Source organism: Schistocerca nitens, chromosome 1 (genome assembly GCF_023898315.1).
Source record: "Schistocerca nitens isolate TAMUIC-IGC-003100 chromosome 1, iqSchNite1.1, whole genome shotgun sequence".
NCBI lineage: Eukaryota > Metazoa > Arthropoda > Insecta > Orthoptera > Acrididae > Schistocerca > Schistocerca nitens.
In genome coordinates, this window is record NC_064614.1 from 902,471,095 (window position 1) to 902,487,304 (window position 16,210).

At 40.8% G+C, this 16,210-nt stretch overlaps 1 protein-coding gene across 1 annotated transcript in view; it reads left to right on the forward strand.

Annotated features, from left to right (window-relative positions):
* The first annotated feature begins 2,400 nt into the window (after positions 1–2,400).
* Positions 2,401–16,210, forward strand: part of LOC126192273 (dihydrolipoyllysine-residue succinyltransferase component of 2-oxoglutarate dehydrogenase complex, mitochondrial) — a 77,589-nt gene continuing 63,779 nt past the window's right edge. Inside the window, exons 1-3 of the mRNA XM_049932591.1 lie at positions 2,401–2,556; positions 9,028–9,119; positions 16,130–16,200. Of these exons, the coding sequence (XP_049788548.1) occupies positions 2,467–2,556; positions 9,028–9,119; positions 16,130–16,200 (253 nt within the window). The 5' untranslated portion in view covers positions 2,401–2,466. The remainder of the gene's footprint in view (positions 2,557–9,027; positions 9,120–16,129; positions 16,201–16,210) is intronic.

Sequence of the window (16,210 nt, forward strand, 5' to 3'; positions counted from 1 at the left end):
TTCAAAAGTCCTGATTTTACTTCACTCGCAAATCATTGGCAGATTGCAACACACTGAAATCACAGTTTCCAAAATTTTCTGTGATGGGTAGTTCTCCTTCATTAACAAAGGTCAATTTTGCATGTTTTAGAAATCTTTTTGAGGCTGGTTTTATTTTTCCCACTCTGTATGTGGTATGTCAGAGACAGAGAGAATGAAATATAAATGAAACTAAAAAAAAGGTAATTCTCACACACTTCAATCAAGACTGCATTTATTTAAATGTACTTAAAGAGGGAGACGAGCAATCGTATAGACAGGACAGAGAACTGATAATAAGGTCAATACCAGACAAATTGGAGACAGACAAGGGTCTAACAATTTTCTGGGGGAGATGCTGCAAAAATTAGGGCTTTGAAACAGTGGTATTAAAGCTAAATATGTAATTAGGACATAGGTACTGATGGCCTTTCTGTGAAATCATTTCACAACTGCTGCTATATTGCATACACTTTACCATTCTGCTGATTTTACTTCACATTTCTTCTGAGTACTGAATAATGTTTGACTATGGGGGCTCATCTGTATTTTTTTAATCATACCAGGTTATGGCTGATGAAATTTTTACTGACTTTTTACGCTATTTGTATAGCAAACTGTGAAGATTTAACCAAGTTCAGCATTTAAACATATAACACACCAATTCTTGTTTACGAATTGAATATTTCATTAGTAGGCCCTACTGATGCATATTATATATTATAGCTTTGTTTATTTATTGTGTAAATGGGTTTCACTGGATTAACAGATACTGTCCAGCTCTTTTACTATTATTGCTTTGTTTGGGCTTCTTGTGAAAATATTTTTCTTTTTAAACATGCTTAACTACCCGTAACCCATTGACATTTTGACAGCCCGGTACAAAGAAAATAATCTTTCATACGGTAGGCTTCTTTTCATTTCCATGTTCTCGTTTGAAGAGAAGACTATTCTGGTTTTAAAGCTTTTCTTTCCTTTGATTTTTTCTGATATTTAAGACGAAATACGAAAGGACCTCAGATATGAGTACAATGTGCTAGTCCATATACAGCACGTAACTGGATTAACAGATACTGTCCAGCTCTTTTACTATTATTGCTTTGTTTGGGCTTCTTGTGAAAATATTTTTCTTTTTAAACATGCTTAACTACCCGTAACCCATTGACATTTTGACAGCCCTGTACAAAGAAAATAATATTTCATACGGTAGGCTTCTTTTCATTTCCATGTTCTCGTTTGAAGAGAAGACTATTCTGGGTTTTAAAGCTTTTCTTTCCTTTGATTTTTTCTGATATTTAAGACGAAATATGAAAGGACCTCAGATATGAGTACAATGTGCTAGTCCATATACAGCACGTAGCTCATGTACGGGCAGGAGCCGGATGTATCGCGGTGGGTGCCCTACCTCTGAAGAATGCGTCATCGCTAAATTACGTCATTGTAGAACCTTGAACTACTACATTGCAGTGTTCACGATCGCGGTGGGAGTTTAAACCGCGAAATCGAATCGCAGGAAGCACTATTCCTTACGAATTACAAACATGACAAACTTCTCGTGTAGCTATTCAGCATACATGTCTTTCCGTACTTTGAACGCCAGTGAGGAATAGCGATTTAATCCACATTCTAATATTTGCAGTGATTTCGCAGCCACACTGCGATAAACATGTTATATAAGTTGTACGATAGTTGCTACGCTTTTAACTTTAGCGAATAAGGGACGCTTATTAAAATTACCCGTACCACACTAGTACTATTCTGAAATGCTATTGATTTTGTCCAATTCTCTGTTTGGTTCTTATACTGGTTTGGCGAAAGTGTAATAGGCAATACTGTATTCTTGTAATGGGCAATACTGTATCCCATATACCTTAGTACAGATTAACATTCCAATTGTCACTGTTTTCGTTTACTAAAGTTCGTGTAGCACGCGAAACACAATTTTCACCCAAATACAGCTCCACCCATGATACAATTTGAAGATTAATTTCAGATTTCCTACAACCAACATTCTTAATATTTCATTCGGTAGCAGTTGACACTGGGCACACCCTTACCATCAACGTCAACAAATATGCCTCACTGCCATGTTAATACATTATTGGATCATCATGTCAATTCGCATTGCAGATTGTCAAAAATAATTCGTTTATTAACTAATTCTTCAGGTTTCTATAAGGTGCATATTCTTGTATCTTGTTCATTCTGAACTGTACTGTTCATTCTGGGAGAGGTCGTGAAATCAATTAATACCGATTCTGTTGAAGGAAGTGGCATGTGATTTGAACAGTTTCTCCCCCCTTGTTCTCCACCCCGATATAAATTGCAAAATACTCTCGTACATTTGTACCAGCGAATATTGCTTTTGAGGTGTGGCATTACCGCTAGACAAAGATAAAACAGCAACTGCACTCAGTGGCCGACTACCGAGGGAGAAGTGTGTTGGTGATGGCAGGGATGTTATTTTTCACATCGCGGAATTTACCGCGAAGCGTTAGCAGATTGACACAAAAAGTTTTAGAGAATGAATGGTCTCAGGTGATTATTTCAATTTATTTATAGATTGTTGGTGCCGTAACCTGTGTAAGTTTTCTGGTGCTACTTAAAATTAGATTCACATTGCAGACCATTACGGTTACAACTCTCCCATTTTTCTCTTTTATTTTCGTTAAGTAATCACATGTGAGTAGGAAACCTCCGGTCTCAGAATTTTTGAAAATCCGTGAGAAAGATAACATAATAAATGGCTTTAGAGTATGCATCTCGCTTATGGATGAAAGTTCGCATGTTCTCATCCAGCTCAATTGAAGGACGCCGACGAATGCCCTACTTGCAAAAGCTACATAAATAAATGAATGTCACGATTCAACAGCAATTTAATTCATAATCAACAAAATATGAATACATTTATATTTTTAATTTTTTTGAAAGTGATACCCTTAAAAGCGGAATTTGTAAGTCGAGATACCCACCTGGTACATTAATTGCAATTTGTAAACAGTAAAGCATGGATGCATGGCAAAATAATTTTATTAGAATATCGAGAGCAAAATTATTTGAAATTGATCATATATGTTAGCTGTTCAATGGACATTTTAACAAGCAGTGTTCTGTTACACAGGCTGAATATTTTTGTTGTAGCTACCATATCAATGAGAATTGAATAGATTGTACTCTTTCTTCTTATTTGGGAGAAATCATTTTGTACTGAGGTAGTAGGATTAACTTTTTTGTTAATTTCAATAGTTTTGGTAACCATCAAAACGTTTCATAAGCTACACGAATAATCAAAGATTCAAACGGAAAACAGTTTTTAAGTCAAATACTTCATTCATAGCTCTTATAAAACATGCATTTAGTACATTTGACAGTTGGGAGGGGGCTCAAGATCAATTGGGTTTAAACATTTGTTATTAATACGGTACTAATTATTTTTGTGGTCTTATGCATCTCAGATCTATGTTAACAGTACTGTCTCCATGATACTCTGACGATCATATATCATACAGCTCCCGTTTTTAGTTGTGCTAATCTATGTATTTGCATATTTGTGCCACAGTACTGAGTTTGAGGGTAATGTAGATAAGCCCTCGGTACATTCTCATTAATGTCCGTTTGTACTGTTCTCTGATTAGAAGTGTGATGGAGCCTATGAGAACAACTTAAAATTTTTTACTCATTTGTGCCCTTAAAAAGTGGACTACACATCATTCATCTAATTTTATATGTGGGATTATTCACTAACACATGAATGATAAGAGAGACCTATGCAGACTTAAATATGAATGAGTGTATACATTTGAGTAGATGCCTACCCTGTTTGTTATTACCACTTTTGTATTTGCAGTACTTTTCCATAAACCGAAAAATTTTCACTTCTATTTTTCATCTTCTGTTTTCTGTCCTGCTTAATGTCTTTTGTATGAAAATTGTTATTTGATCTGCAAACATAATTTTTTGATTACAGTTACATGGTGGATGTCTGTCCCTCCTCCCTACTTTGTGATGTACATACATAATATGTATCAAATCACACATCCATTATCTGATATAAGGTTTCTGTATTCACCTTGCAGTTTTAGATTTTATGGTGAAAAGTGTGTTAAATATGGAGAGCAAGTGTTAAGTATGGTGTGAACACAAACCTTAGGCTGTGTTACAGATCAGTCTGCTACCCCAGCTTTTATTTGGCATTTGCAGTCACTGACTTTGCAACTCGCAACCAAATTATTGCCTTCGAACCCTACCCAGACCTTGGACTATCCTACAGCTTAATGTGTCTCCACAATGAAGATTTTTTTTTTTTTTTTGGGGGGGGGGGGTGTCCAATATCGCACTCTAGCCAACTTCTTGGTCCTTGGTCCTGTAACAGCAGTTGTGAATAACTTGAGAGTACTGACCCTGTCATTTATCCATCCCTCCGTTAAAGCAAATTTTATGTGTTGAAAATCAGTGGATACCATAACTATATGCACCATCAACTCTGAATTTTTATACAGACAAAGCCTCTTTTCAACAATGTTTTTGCCGGCCGAAGTGGCCATGCGGTTAAAGGCGCTGCAGTCTGGAACCGCAAGACCGCTACGGTCGCAGGTTCGAATCCTGCCTCGGGCATGGATGTTTGTGATGTTTAGGTTTAACTAGTTCTAAGTTATAGGGGACTAATAACCTCAGCAGTTGAGTCCCATAGTGCTCAGAGCCATTTGAACAATGTTTTTGTTTTTATTTTTGTTCCAAATGATTTGATCTTTGTTGAACTTGTTTTTGTGATAATTCTTCGGACCCATATTACGGAGGTGGCAGTACAAGCCATCCAGATTTCGTGGGACTGTTTTTTGAAAGGTATGGCTGATTTTCTTCCTCTGTCCAAACTAAGTTGTTGAATCCTAATCTTCATTCCTTCTTTGTTAAACCATACTGGATCTTGTGTTGTACTTTACTTCTGTCTGTGGACCTTTATTATTTTAAAAAGATGGATGTTAGAGTATCTAGTCTGTAATTTACTGGATTCTTTTATAGATTTCTCTGTAATAACTATTTCTTTTTCGAGGACTGCTGAATAATTCATTTCGTCCGTTGCTAAATGTATTAATGCTGTTCTATTACAGTGTCATTGTCCTAGTTCGAACATAATGTCAAAACTGTTTGTCATTAATATTTGCTGTAGAGAAGATATGTTTTTCCACTGTAGGAACAACTTCAGCAGAGCTGACGCACCCAAGTCAAAAGCCCATTTGAATCTGTGCTAGACATTTTTTCACATTTCCTTCATCAGGAGAATGGAAAGATAGAAATTTGCAGAAGCCAGATGTAAAAGAAATTTTTAGCCATTCTCATGATCAGAACAGACTGAAGTTACAGGAAAATATCTGAAAATAAAGGAACAGTTTGCTGAAAAACCAAAAATGACATTTACATTCAGCTGTTATTTCAAAATCCTTTACTATACTGTTTCTGACTGCTGAATTTTAAGTGACTTTTTCAGTACTGTTTCCTTCCAAAATATGTGCTCCCTCTTCGTAACTTTTCTTATCCTCCTCTACAGCAATTCTTTTCCTTTGAAAATACCAGCAACTAGAGTTTAAATAATATTTAGAATGAGTGTATCAATCATCCCTTCCATTGTTTTTCCTGTTTTGGTTTCATTTTATAAATCTACTGCATCTGTGTGAGTTTATATTCATATTCATTTGTACCTAACAAGCAATCATATGGTGTCTGATTGGGGGGGGGGGGCATATAATAAAGAAATGGGTTAGGTCTTAATCTTGGTTTGATTGATTAATGGTTATTTATTCTTTTCATTCTGTTTGGTGACTGAACCTCGGGATTTTGATTACTTAACTCTTTTGGAATGAGGTTGAGCATGTCTAATTACCTTCATACTCTTATATCTAAAAACAAAGATGATGTGACTTACCGAATGAAAGTGCTGCGAGTGTATACCTGTCCTTTTTTCCCCCTAAGGGAAGTCTTTCCGCTCCCGGGATTGGAATGACTCCTTACCCTCTCCCTTAAAACCCACATCCTTTCGTCTTTCCCTCTCCTTCCCTCTTTCCTGATGAAGCAACCGTTTGTTGTGAAAGCTTGAATTTTGTGTGTATGTTTGTGTTTATTTGTGTGTGTATCAGCCTGCCAGCACTTTCGTTCGGTAAGTCACATCATCTTTGTTTTTAGATATATTTTTCCCATGTGGAATGTTTCCCTCTATTATATTCATACCTTCATACTCTTTAATTTTTGTTACTGACATAATCAAAGATAGTCACATACTAAAATTTGTCAATGACACTACATTTGTTGCCAAAGGAAACAAGTCTATCCAGGCAGTCCTCAGATTACATATGCTTTTTGAAACAATGAAGGAACATTGATCACAAATAAGACAAAAAATAAGTGCTGAAAAACTCAGCATATAGTATGCAGCCTCAGTACAAAACATTCTTGAAGCATTTAGAAATAGTAAAGTGCTGGGTGTTGTAACAGATCAAAAACTATTATGGAACAGACACACTGGGTATATACACAAGAAATTGTCATTTGTAATATACCTCCTCAGGATATTGAAAAGGGTAATTACTGACCAATATACAGTAACAATATATCAAACTCTGTTCCACAGCTGTATTGCCATGGACTACCATACACCTATAGAGTCATTTTCAGTCTACAACAAACTTGATGTTACTACAAAAGAAGGCAGTAAAGCCGCACGGGATTAGCCAAGCGGTCTAAGGCGCTGCAGTCATGGACTATGTGGCTGGTCCCGGCGGAGGTTTGAGTCCTCCCTCGGGCATGGGTGTGTGTGTTTATCCTTAGGATAATTTAGGTTAAGTAGTGTGTCAGCTTAGGGACTGATGCCCCTAGTAGTTAAGTCCCATAAGATTTCACACATTTTGAAGGCAGTAAAAAGTGTCACATAGAGTAGTAAAAGGGAGCAGTGCAAGCCGTTATTCCTAAATTGGTAATAATAACTGTAGATTGCCTTTATTATCATTGTGTGTCATCCATGTGAAGGAAAACCATAGACTATTCAGCAAAACAAAAAAATATAAACTAACCAAGCTATGAAAATGAGATACCTTTCCGACTTGCTCTGAGAATGTTCAGTTCACGGCTCTTGGAAGTGCAGATCTTATTGCTGGAGAAGTATAAGGACAAATTTATTAGAGACCTAAAACTATGCGCACTAAACTCGATACATGAATTTTTAGACACTAATGTCAGTGAATGGCTCTACTGAACTTTCTCCAGACCTTGTAAACTGACTGATAAAATATGTGTTGATTACAAATGTATTCTACAGTAAAAAGTTAAATTTGTTTAAGTTAGTTGTTATGTCATATATTATTTTACAGTGCTTTAATAAAACTATAAATTTGATGCATAGCTGCTGAACGCTGCACATGTAGTAATAAATGTTAATAGTGCTTTTTGAAGGCAATGACTCAACAAACAAAAAATAAACAAACAATAGAATAAAATTTGTCTGGGGTAATTTTAATAAACTAAACGGAGTTTTCAACACTCAGTTTCCGTTGTGGCTAAAATGGAAATTTCCAGTCAGTGTCTATTACCAATTATGACTTTGGCAACGAGTCTTCGCTTTTCATTCACAAACCATTTGAAAGCTTAGTATTCATCACTGAGCAATATAGAGGTGCATTTTGAGAAATGCTAAGAAAGACAAGAAACACATGTATGTATCACGGCAAAGGCTAGAGTGAAAGAGTTAATTATGACTAAGGAAAATTAAATGAAGGTAGTGAAGCATGTACCCAGGCAAATTGATAGTAGATGTACACAAAAAGTTAGTTACTATTTACCGAGTAATATGTAAAGAGGCAGAAAACTATCTAATGTGGTGTGGATACATAAAGGAAAAAGAGAAAAAGTGTGCAAGAGCAGAAAGAATTGTGTATTGAAGACTGGTATGTTTGTAAAAGACCAGAGGAAGCCTGTATGTTTGTAGTAGTGAATTTCAATTGGCTTATTATGACCTATGTAGGGGGTGACTGTAGTACGTTCCTCGTCCTTCCGGCAAGACTCGTCATAATTTTAAGAGTAATTCTCTTTGCAGTTCTGTATCACTACTTCTTTTTCATCTTACTTTGGAATTTGTTGAGTTGGTTTTTTTGTGTGATTTTTGTTTGAGTAAATGAACTCTTCATGAACTGTGTAGTTCTTCTTTGTATCTTTTCTCTTCCTAGTTTACCCCTTAAACTTTTACTGTCTCTTAGCTGCAACAGAAATATTTTTTTCCCAATGGAAACCTGAAGTACACATATGTTTAATCTTTTTGTCATGTACAAGTGATGCCAAATTTTTATTTTTTAAAATGATTAACAAATGATCAATTTATGTTTTGCAACAGTGAATATTTCAGAATTAGTTATTTTGGTCCATAAAAAGAAGCCAAGTGTAAAAAGTATGATCTTGAAAACAGCTACATATTTTTGTATAAATCTTTCATCTAAAATCATTTTTAAAAAATCGCCTAAGAGCATTACAGCATAAAGAAAAATTTTCGTTTTTTACAGAAAAAAAAAATCAGATCTGAAAGGGTTAATAGTCATGTGGTAAGGATCTTTGACAGGAGGACAGTACTTAGGAAAGTATTGAAGAATTATTTACATAACCATTGCCTTAAAAAAGTTACTCTGTGACTATTGTCTCAGATTGGTATCTTCTTTTGTGACAGTTGGATTTAACTTGGGTTGTCGTTAAACCCTTCAACTTAAAATTTTGTATTACTTCTTAGTACGAACATCTCGGGGATTGTCAGATTATCATTTCACAATGTTGACTTGCATTTTATTTCTCTGATTATCATGGATCCCCCTCCCTCTGTTCCTATCCCACCTGTGTCCCCCTATTTTTTTCTATTTTTTGTGTGATTCAGCTTTGCCCTGTTACTCATCGTTCTCGTTAAATTTTAGTGTAATTTAACATCCATTATGTATGAAGTAGCACGTTTGAGACTTGATCCTATTGTTCTTTTTTTTTCAGGTCACATTCAAAACAAGATCATATCACGGATGCAGATCATGCTCAAGCCACACCTTAGTAAGACGACTTACATCTGCACAAGCAGTAAAACGGTAGTTTTATTTTCTTTCTCTTTATTAATGTATTATAAGCTAATGACATTTCCCCAAAGAAAAACAAGAAAACTTATTGGATGAGGTTTCAGTACTGATTGTAATTCAAAACAAAAATTGTGTTCTGCGAATCTCTTCAGTGAGCACCTTGTAATATATGAAATCAATTAAGAAGACAAATACTGGACCATAATCTGCTACACACAGCATTTGTAAGTGCAGGTTATCATAATTTGCATTACTTGGCACTTTAGAACCCTGAGAATGTTCTGCTTTAGGTATTTAGTAGGATGGTAATTTACTTGTACAGGTTATTTTTACGGTGATACAGGATTTGTCACCTTTAGTATGAGGAAAAAATGTCTCATCTAAAGATATACAGATGTGTTTAATTAGTATGCGATAGTTGTTGGTCATGTGTTCTTCAAGGAACCATCGGGGATTTTTCCTGGAATTATTTAGGAAGACCTTAATCAGGATGATCCAGCAGAGCATCCATTCTTCCAAGTCTGAGCCTTGTGTCTTAACAACCTCATTCAGTTTATGCCTAGTGTGCAACATTTTCACATACTTAGAACATATTAGCATGATAACAAGGAAAGTAACAGTACACTGTTCATTGTGTATACACTAATTATTTGCAGCTATTTACAGATGTATTTTATGCTATACTATGTTCTTTCTGTACTCGCATCAGTTATAATATTATGCCATAGATCTGTACAGCCGAAAATGCTTCTGATAGGGATATGTCACTTTTAATATTTGTTACTGGTTTTGCAAGCTGTTGCTTATATGGATCCTTTAATTCATGCATTCTATATGCTTTGGTCTTAAATTATTTATTTTTTACTTGGTTGTAGTGCTGAAAGTGTCTGTCTTTAAGTAAAATGGTGTTTGTAATATTTCACATCTCCTCCCAGATGTGACATAATTCAGCGCATTTAATTTTGTAGTTGTAAAACAGAGTTTTTCATAGAACCACAGGAGATCGCATGTGCGTTATTTCAAGTGTGACAATTCTAACTATTCCCCCCCCCCCCCCTCCAATCTCTCGTAATATCTATAATTTTTATTGTTTTAATTTTTCAGTTGTCATAGGTGCAATCATAGTGTATTGTTTTGTGGTATAGTTATACCTATTTCTGTAAGAGTTTTCTTTGGTTCGTGGAGAAATAAAAAATAAAATTGTGACATGTAACATAAGTAAAAAGGCAACAAGTTACGTAAGGTAGCACAATTGCCAGTGTACCATTAGCATTAAAAACTGCACTGACATGATTTTTTTTTTTTGGATTGTGCTTGAAACTGATTCTGAGGGTGAAGGCATTTCAATTACATAAGACAATATGGGATGGTTTCCATATAATATTGATGGAATTGATGTATGGGGTTCCAAGATTGCACCTCTGAAATTGTTTGAATTTCGTGTATGTACAAGCATTTTTCTCATTGGCAGAAATAGCAATGCATTAGAGCCACCTGTTGCTCATAACTGAATGTTATATGCCTCAGCTGGTATATGTCGACTTCGTAAATTCTTACAAAAATGATATTTATGAACTTTTACTGATGCTAGTAATTTGTAAATTGTAAGTTGTCAAAATAAGAAAAAAAAAAACAGCACCAACCACCGTTCTTACAATGTATTAATTTTGGCCACTCAAAAGATCTGTTATATGTTGTTTTGTAAAGAAATACCATTTTGTAAAATGCTGTTAAGTCATTTCCATATTTACTGATAAAATTGTTTTACACGACGTAATGATGAAAATAGTAGTTGTAAGCAAAACAAAAAACAGTGTGTACCATTTATGCACTGCTGCCTAGTGGTTTAGTGCACTTGGTTTCCAAAATTTTCTCTTAGTAGCAGTTTGCACTAGTCTTGTGGTTGAGAATGTTGTCTTTGTACATGTATCTAATGGAAAAAAATTACATGATTGACATAACACTTCTAAGTTATAAAGCCATATTCTTGTCGTTGTACTATGTCTCTTACCAGTGGTATATTTTCATATCTTCTGATACCAGTTTTGTGTTTTATTTTAAAGCCTTTGAAAATGATAGAATGTCAAAATGTGTAAGGTATTTTCGGAAATAATAAAGTGTGGTCAAGACATAAGAAAAGTTATTAAAGTGCATCCAAATGGCCACTTCGTCTCAACATTTTCATGCAAATTGCAGTTCCATTCATACAATACACTATTGATCAAATTAGTGTAAACACTCAATAAGAAAAATATTCAGCTGTTGGTATTTTGAACTTACTAAAACATGATGCCATTTAGCATCTCAAACATGTTCTTTGAAAAATGACTAAAAGAATCAGTTTATTAATATCTTGACAGAGGCATTCTTAACTGAAGAAAATGCCTTCTGTGTCCAAAAAGATGTTTGCTGTAGTCTTGCTATACAGAGTATACCCATCCACTAAAGTAATGCTATCGATCTTCTGCTTCTGCTTGAAGGCAGCTCAGCAGGTGTATAGACTGTTGTCTTTCATTCTACTTTTCCCATTTCTTGCTCTGTGAAAAGGTTAGAAAAATGTTCCCTAGAGCACATCAAATAAGAAAAGAATTGAAAATCATAGTGCCCGAAACAGGGTGCTCCTCACTTGTGTTGGAAAAGGTGTTCTCTGTTGAATGCAACTTTCCAAATCATCATTCAGCCAGTGTGTATCTGATGACTTTGGGTTTGGACTTCTGAGGGGGTACAGGATATAATATATAGAGGGAAAGAGGGGGGGGGGAGGAGGAGAGAGGGTGGTGGAGACGTGAGGGGGGAGTGAAATGAGTGAGTACATGATTTTGATAGGGAAGGAGTGGTGTGGACAATGACCAAAGACAAAACCGGAAATGTAAGGTGAGGTATTGATAAACGATTTAACGGAGGGTTAGGTCAGGGGGATTGTTAGAATGCAGGATATGTTGCAGAGATAATCCCCATCTGCATAGTTCAGAGAAACTTGTGTTGGAAAGGAGTATCCAGATGACATGCATACTGAAGCAGCTGTTAGGCAGTTGTGTTCTGGTGTGTAGCATGGTCAGCAACTGGATGGTAAAATTTGTGGTTTGCCACAGTTTGGTGGTGGCCTGTGACTACTCTGTAGCGGCAATCAGTGGGTGAGTGTGTAGGACAGGTTGTTCACAAAGGAATGGCCCACGGGGTGCAGGATTGCTACCACCTAACTGTAGAAAATTGCAGACTTGACAGTTGCCAAATATGCTGCACACACCACCACCTATGACTTCACTAAGCATGTAATATGGATACTCCCATATTGTGTGTTTCTCTTATAGGTGGGAATTCTCTCTCCAGCACAAGCTGCAGTTCCCTTGGCCTAATCCTCTACTAACTTGTTTACCACTGCCTCACTTGACCTTTTCCCATTTGTCTTCTGTCATTGTTCCCTGTACAGATTGTGTGCTGCCTTTTGCCTTCTCACGCTCAACTCCTCTCACAATCTCCCCTCTCGCCCTCCCCCTCACTGCCCACTCCCCTTCCCCCCTCTCTCCCTCTCTACCTCCTCTCACCCCTCCCTTCCTTTCTTTCCTGCTACATGCCCCTCTTCCTTCTCACCCTCTCTCTTCCACCTCTCCCCCTCTCCCTTCCCTCCCCCCCCTCAATGTTCCGAGTGGCATTCCACAAGATGGCGGTTCAAATCCAAGCCTGATATCCTGATTTAGATTTCCCGTGATTTCCCTAAACTGATGGGCCTGGTGATGACCTTGTTGTTGGTTCCCTCCTCCAAATCAACCATCCAAACTCTCCCCATCTCTCGCCCCTCCCCCCCTGCCCCATCTCTCGCCCCTCCCCCCCTGCCCCATCTCTCGCCCCTCCCCCCCTGCCCCATCTCTCGCCCCTCCCCCCCTGCCCCATCTCTTGCCCCTCCCCCCCTGCCCCATCTCTCGCCCCTCCCCCCCTGCCCCATCTCTCGCCCCTCCCCCCCTGCCCCATCTCTCGCCCCCCCACCCTGCCCCATCTCTCGCCCCCCCCACCCTGCCCCATCTCTCGCCCCCCCCACCCTGCCCCATCTCTCGCCCCCCCCCCCACCCTGCCCCATCTCTCGCCCCCCCCCACCCTGCCCATCTCTCGCCCCCCCCACCCTGCCCATCTCTCTCCCTCCCCCCTGCCCCGTCTCTCGCCCCCCCTGCCCCGTCTCTCGCCCCCCCCTGCCCCGTCTCTCGCCCCCCCTGCCCCGTCTCTCGCCCCCCCCCCACCTGCCCCGTCTCTCGCCCCCCCCACCTGCCCCGTCTCTCGCCCCCCCCCCACCTGCCCCGTCTCTCGCCCCCCCCCCACCTGCCCCGTCTCTCGCCCCCCCCACCTGCCCCGTCTCTCGCCCCCCCCACCTGCCCCGTCTCTCGCCCCCCCCCACCTGCCCCGTCTCTCGCCCCCCCCCACCTGCCCCGTCTCTCGCCCCCCCCCCCACCTGCCCCGTCTCTCGCCCCCCCCACCTGCCCCATTTTTCGCCCCCCCCACCTGCCCCATTTCTCGCCCCCCCCCACCTGCCCCATTTCTCGCCCCCCCCCACCTGCCCCATTTCTCGCCCCCCCCCACCTGCCCCATTTCTCGCCCCCCCACCTGCCCCATTTCTCGCCCCCCCCGCCCCATTTCTCGCCCCCCGCCCCATTTCTCGCCCCCCCCGCCCCATTTCTCGCACCCCCGCCCCATTTCTCGCCCCCCCCGCCCCATTTCTCGCCCCCCCCCGCCCCATTTCTCGCCCCCCCCCGCCCCATTTCTCGCCCCCCCCGCCCCATTTCTCGCCCCCCGCCCCATTTCTCGCCCCCCCGCCCCATTTCTCGCCCCCCCGCCCCATTTCTCGCCCCCCCCGCCCCATTTCTCGCCCCCCCCGCCCCATTTCTCGCCCCCCCCGCCCCATTTCTCGCCCCCCCCGCCCCATTTCTCGCCCCATTTCTCGCCCCCCCCCGCCCCTGCCCCGTCTCTCCCTCCCCCCTGCCCCGTCTCTCCCTCCCCCCTGCCCCGTCTCTCCCTCCCCCCTGCCCCGTCTCTCCCTCCCCCCTGCCCCGTCTCTCCCTCCCCCCTGCCCCATCTCTCGCCCCCCCCCCCACCCCGTCTCTCGCCCCCCCACCACCTGCCCCGTCTCTCGCCCCCCCTCCACCTGCCCCGTCTCTCGCCCCCCCCACCTGCCCCGTCTCTCGCCCCCCTCCGCCCCGTCTCTCGCCCCCCCCCCCCGCCCCGTCTCTCGCCCCCCCCCGCCCCGTCTCTCGCCCCCCCCACCTGCCCCGTCTCGCGCCCCCCACCTGCCCCGTCTCTCGCCCCTCCCCCCACCTGCCCCGTCTCTCGCCCCTCCCCCCACCTGCCCCGTCTCTCGCCCCTCCCCCCACCTGCCCCGTCTCTCGCCCCCCCCCCACCTGCCCCGTCTCTCGCGCCATCCCACCTGCCCCGTCTCTCGCCCCCCCCACCTGCCCCGTCTCTCGCCCCCCCCACCTGCCCCGTCTCTCGCCCCCCCCCTCCCCTTGCCCCGCCTCTCTCTCCCCCCTCTCGCCCCCCACACCCCCTGCCCCACCTCTCGCCCCCCACACCCCCTGCCCCATCTCTCGCCCCCCCCTGTCCTGCCCCATCTCCGCCTCTCCCCCCCCTCCCCCCTCTCCTGTCCCACTCTTGGTTACACCCTTAAACTGAAGGTAGTCTTGTTTAAAAATTGTGTATTCTTATTGTGAGTCACAATTATGTATATGATTAATTATTCGTCTTGCAGCCTTGATTTAGTAAATTGTCTGAGTTGTGATTAACATCTTCTTTGAGAATAGCAAACTAATTTATGATAAGATTGTAGGAGTGATCAGTAAGTGATATTTGGTTGTTTGTCATTTAGAAACTGAATAGAATTGGAAATATTAGGCCTACAGACACAGTCAAGAGACCTATTGGTATCATTTCTCAATGGAGAGAGAATTGTGTTTGTGTGAAAATGTGTGTGTATTTTGTCTAAGTCTGATGAAGGACAGTTCAGAATCAGTGTAAAATTGAGGATTGAATAACAATATGAAAAATAGGTAACTACTCACCAGATAGAGGAGGCATTTTTATTTAAATTCTACTTTCATAAAGAAGTTTGTTACTGGTTTCCTTAAAATTCTGCTTACTGCAAATTATGAAACTACTTATGTGGCGGTGCGGAATTCCCCATGGACATACAGAACTTGTAAAGATTGTTGTAAATAAAGTATTAATTTTTCTCTGAAGAACTTTGCACCATTATGTTGAACTTTAATATTGTTCAGCAGTACTCTGCTAAATGTTCACAGCAGAATCCAAGTTAACACTAAATATCTGTGGCAATGTAAATCAAGTACTTTGTTGTAAGAAGCATTAAAGAACAGAATTTTGATACCAAGTGTATTTCCTTGTAGTTGTAGCCTGCTTGTACGTAACTATATTGCTTGCTGCTTCTTTTAGTCGTTACCTCTCCTTGCCTATTATACCTCTGCCACATTGCCTAAAATACTGGGCTCTATTTTTTAGATGGTGAAGGATTTAAATTACCATCTAATATCCAGATCTAAGTTTCTAGTAGTTTTCTGAAATTGCTTAAGGGAATAGACCTTTGAGAAAGGTATTTCACCTTTCTTTCTGTAGCTTTTCCAATCCAAGTTTGTACACCATATCTAATGACCTTGCTGTCAACAGGAAGTTAATGATGAATCTTCCTTCCTTTCTCTTATGCATAGCAAGATCTATTCCTCTTTCTTAAGATGTGGGTAGTCATCATCTTTCCCCTTCTTTGGTTGGAAACATGCAATAGAGCTCTTTGTGGCGAGTAGTCTTTTTCAGTTCTCACCCCTGTAAGTTGGCTGTGTTCTGATTTTTCAGTTTATAGTTTCTTATATGTTTATGTTGGAAACTTTCTATTAGAGTACAGAAAGAAAGTGAAAGAGGTTGACTTTCATTTCCCATTCTTAATCTGTATCTTGTACTTGTTAAAACCTTAGTTTTTCTCATAAAAACACTCGAATCAATTTGAATAATTTCCTTTTTGTATTTTATAGGTTTATGAAGATGGAGAACTTACGGTCGTGCAACGTGTTTGTGAGAGACTTTAAATCGTCTTCATTTCTGTGTAAGTTGGA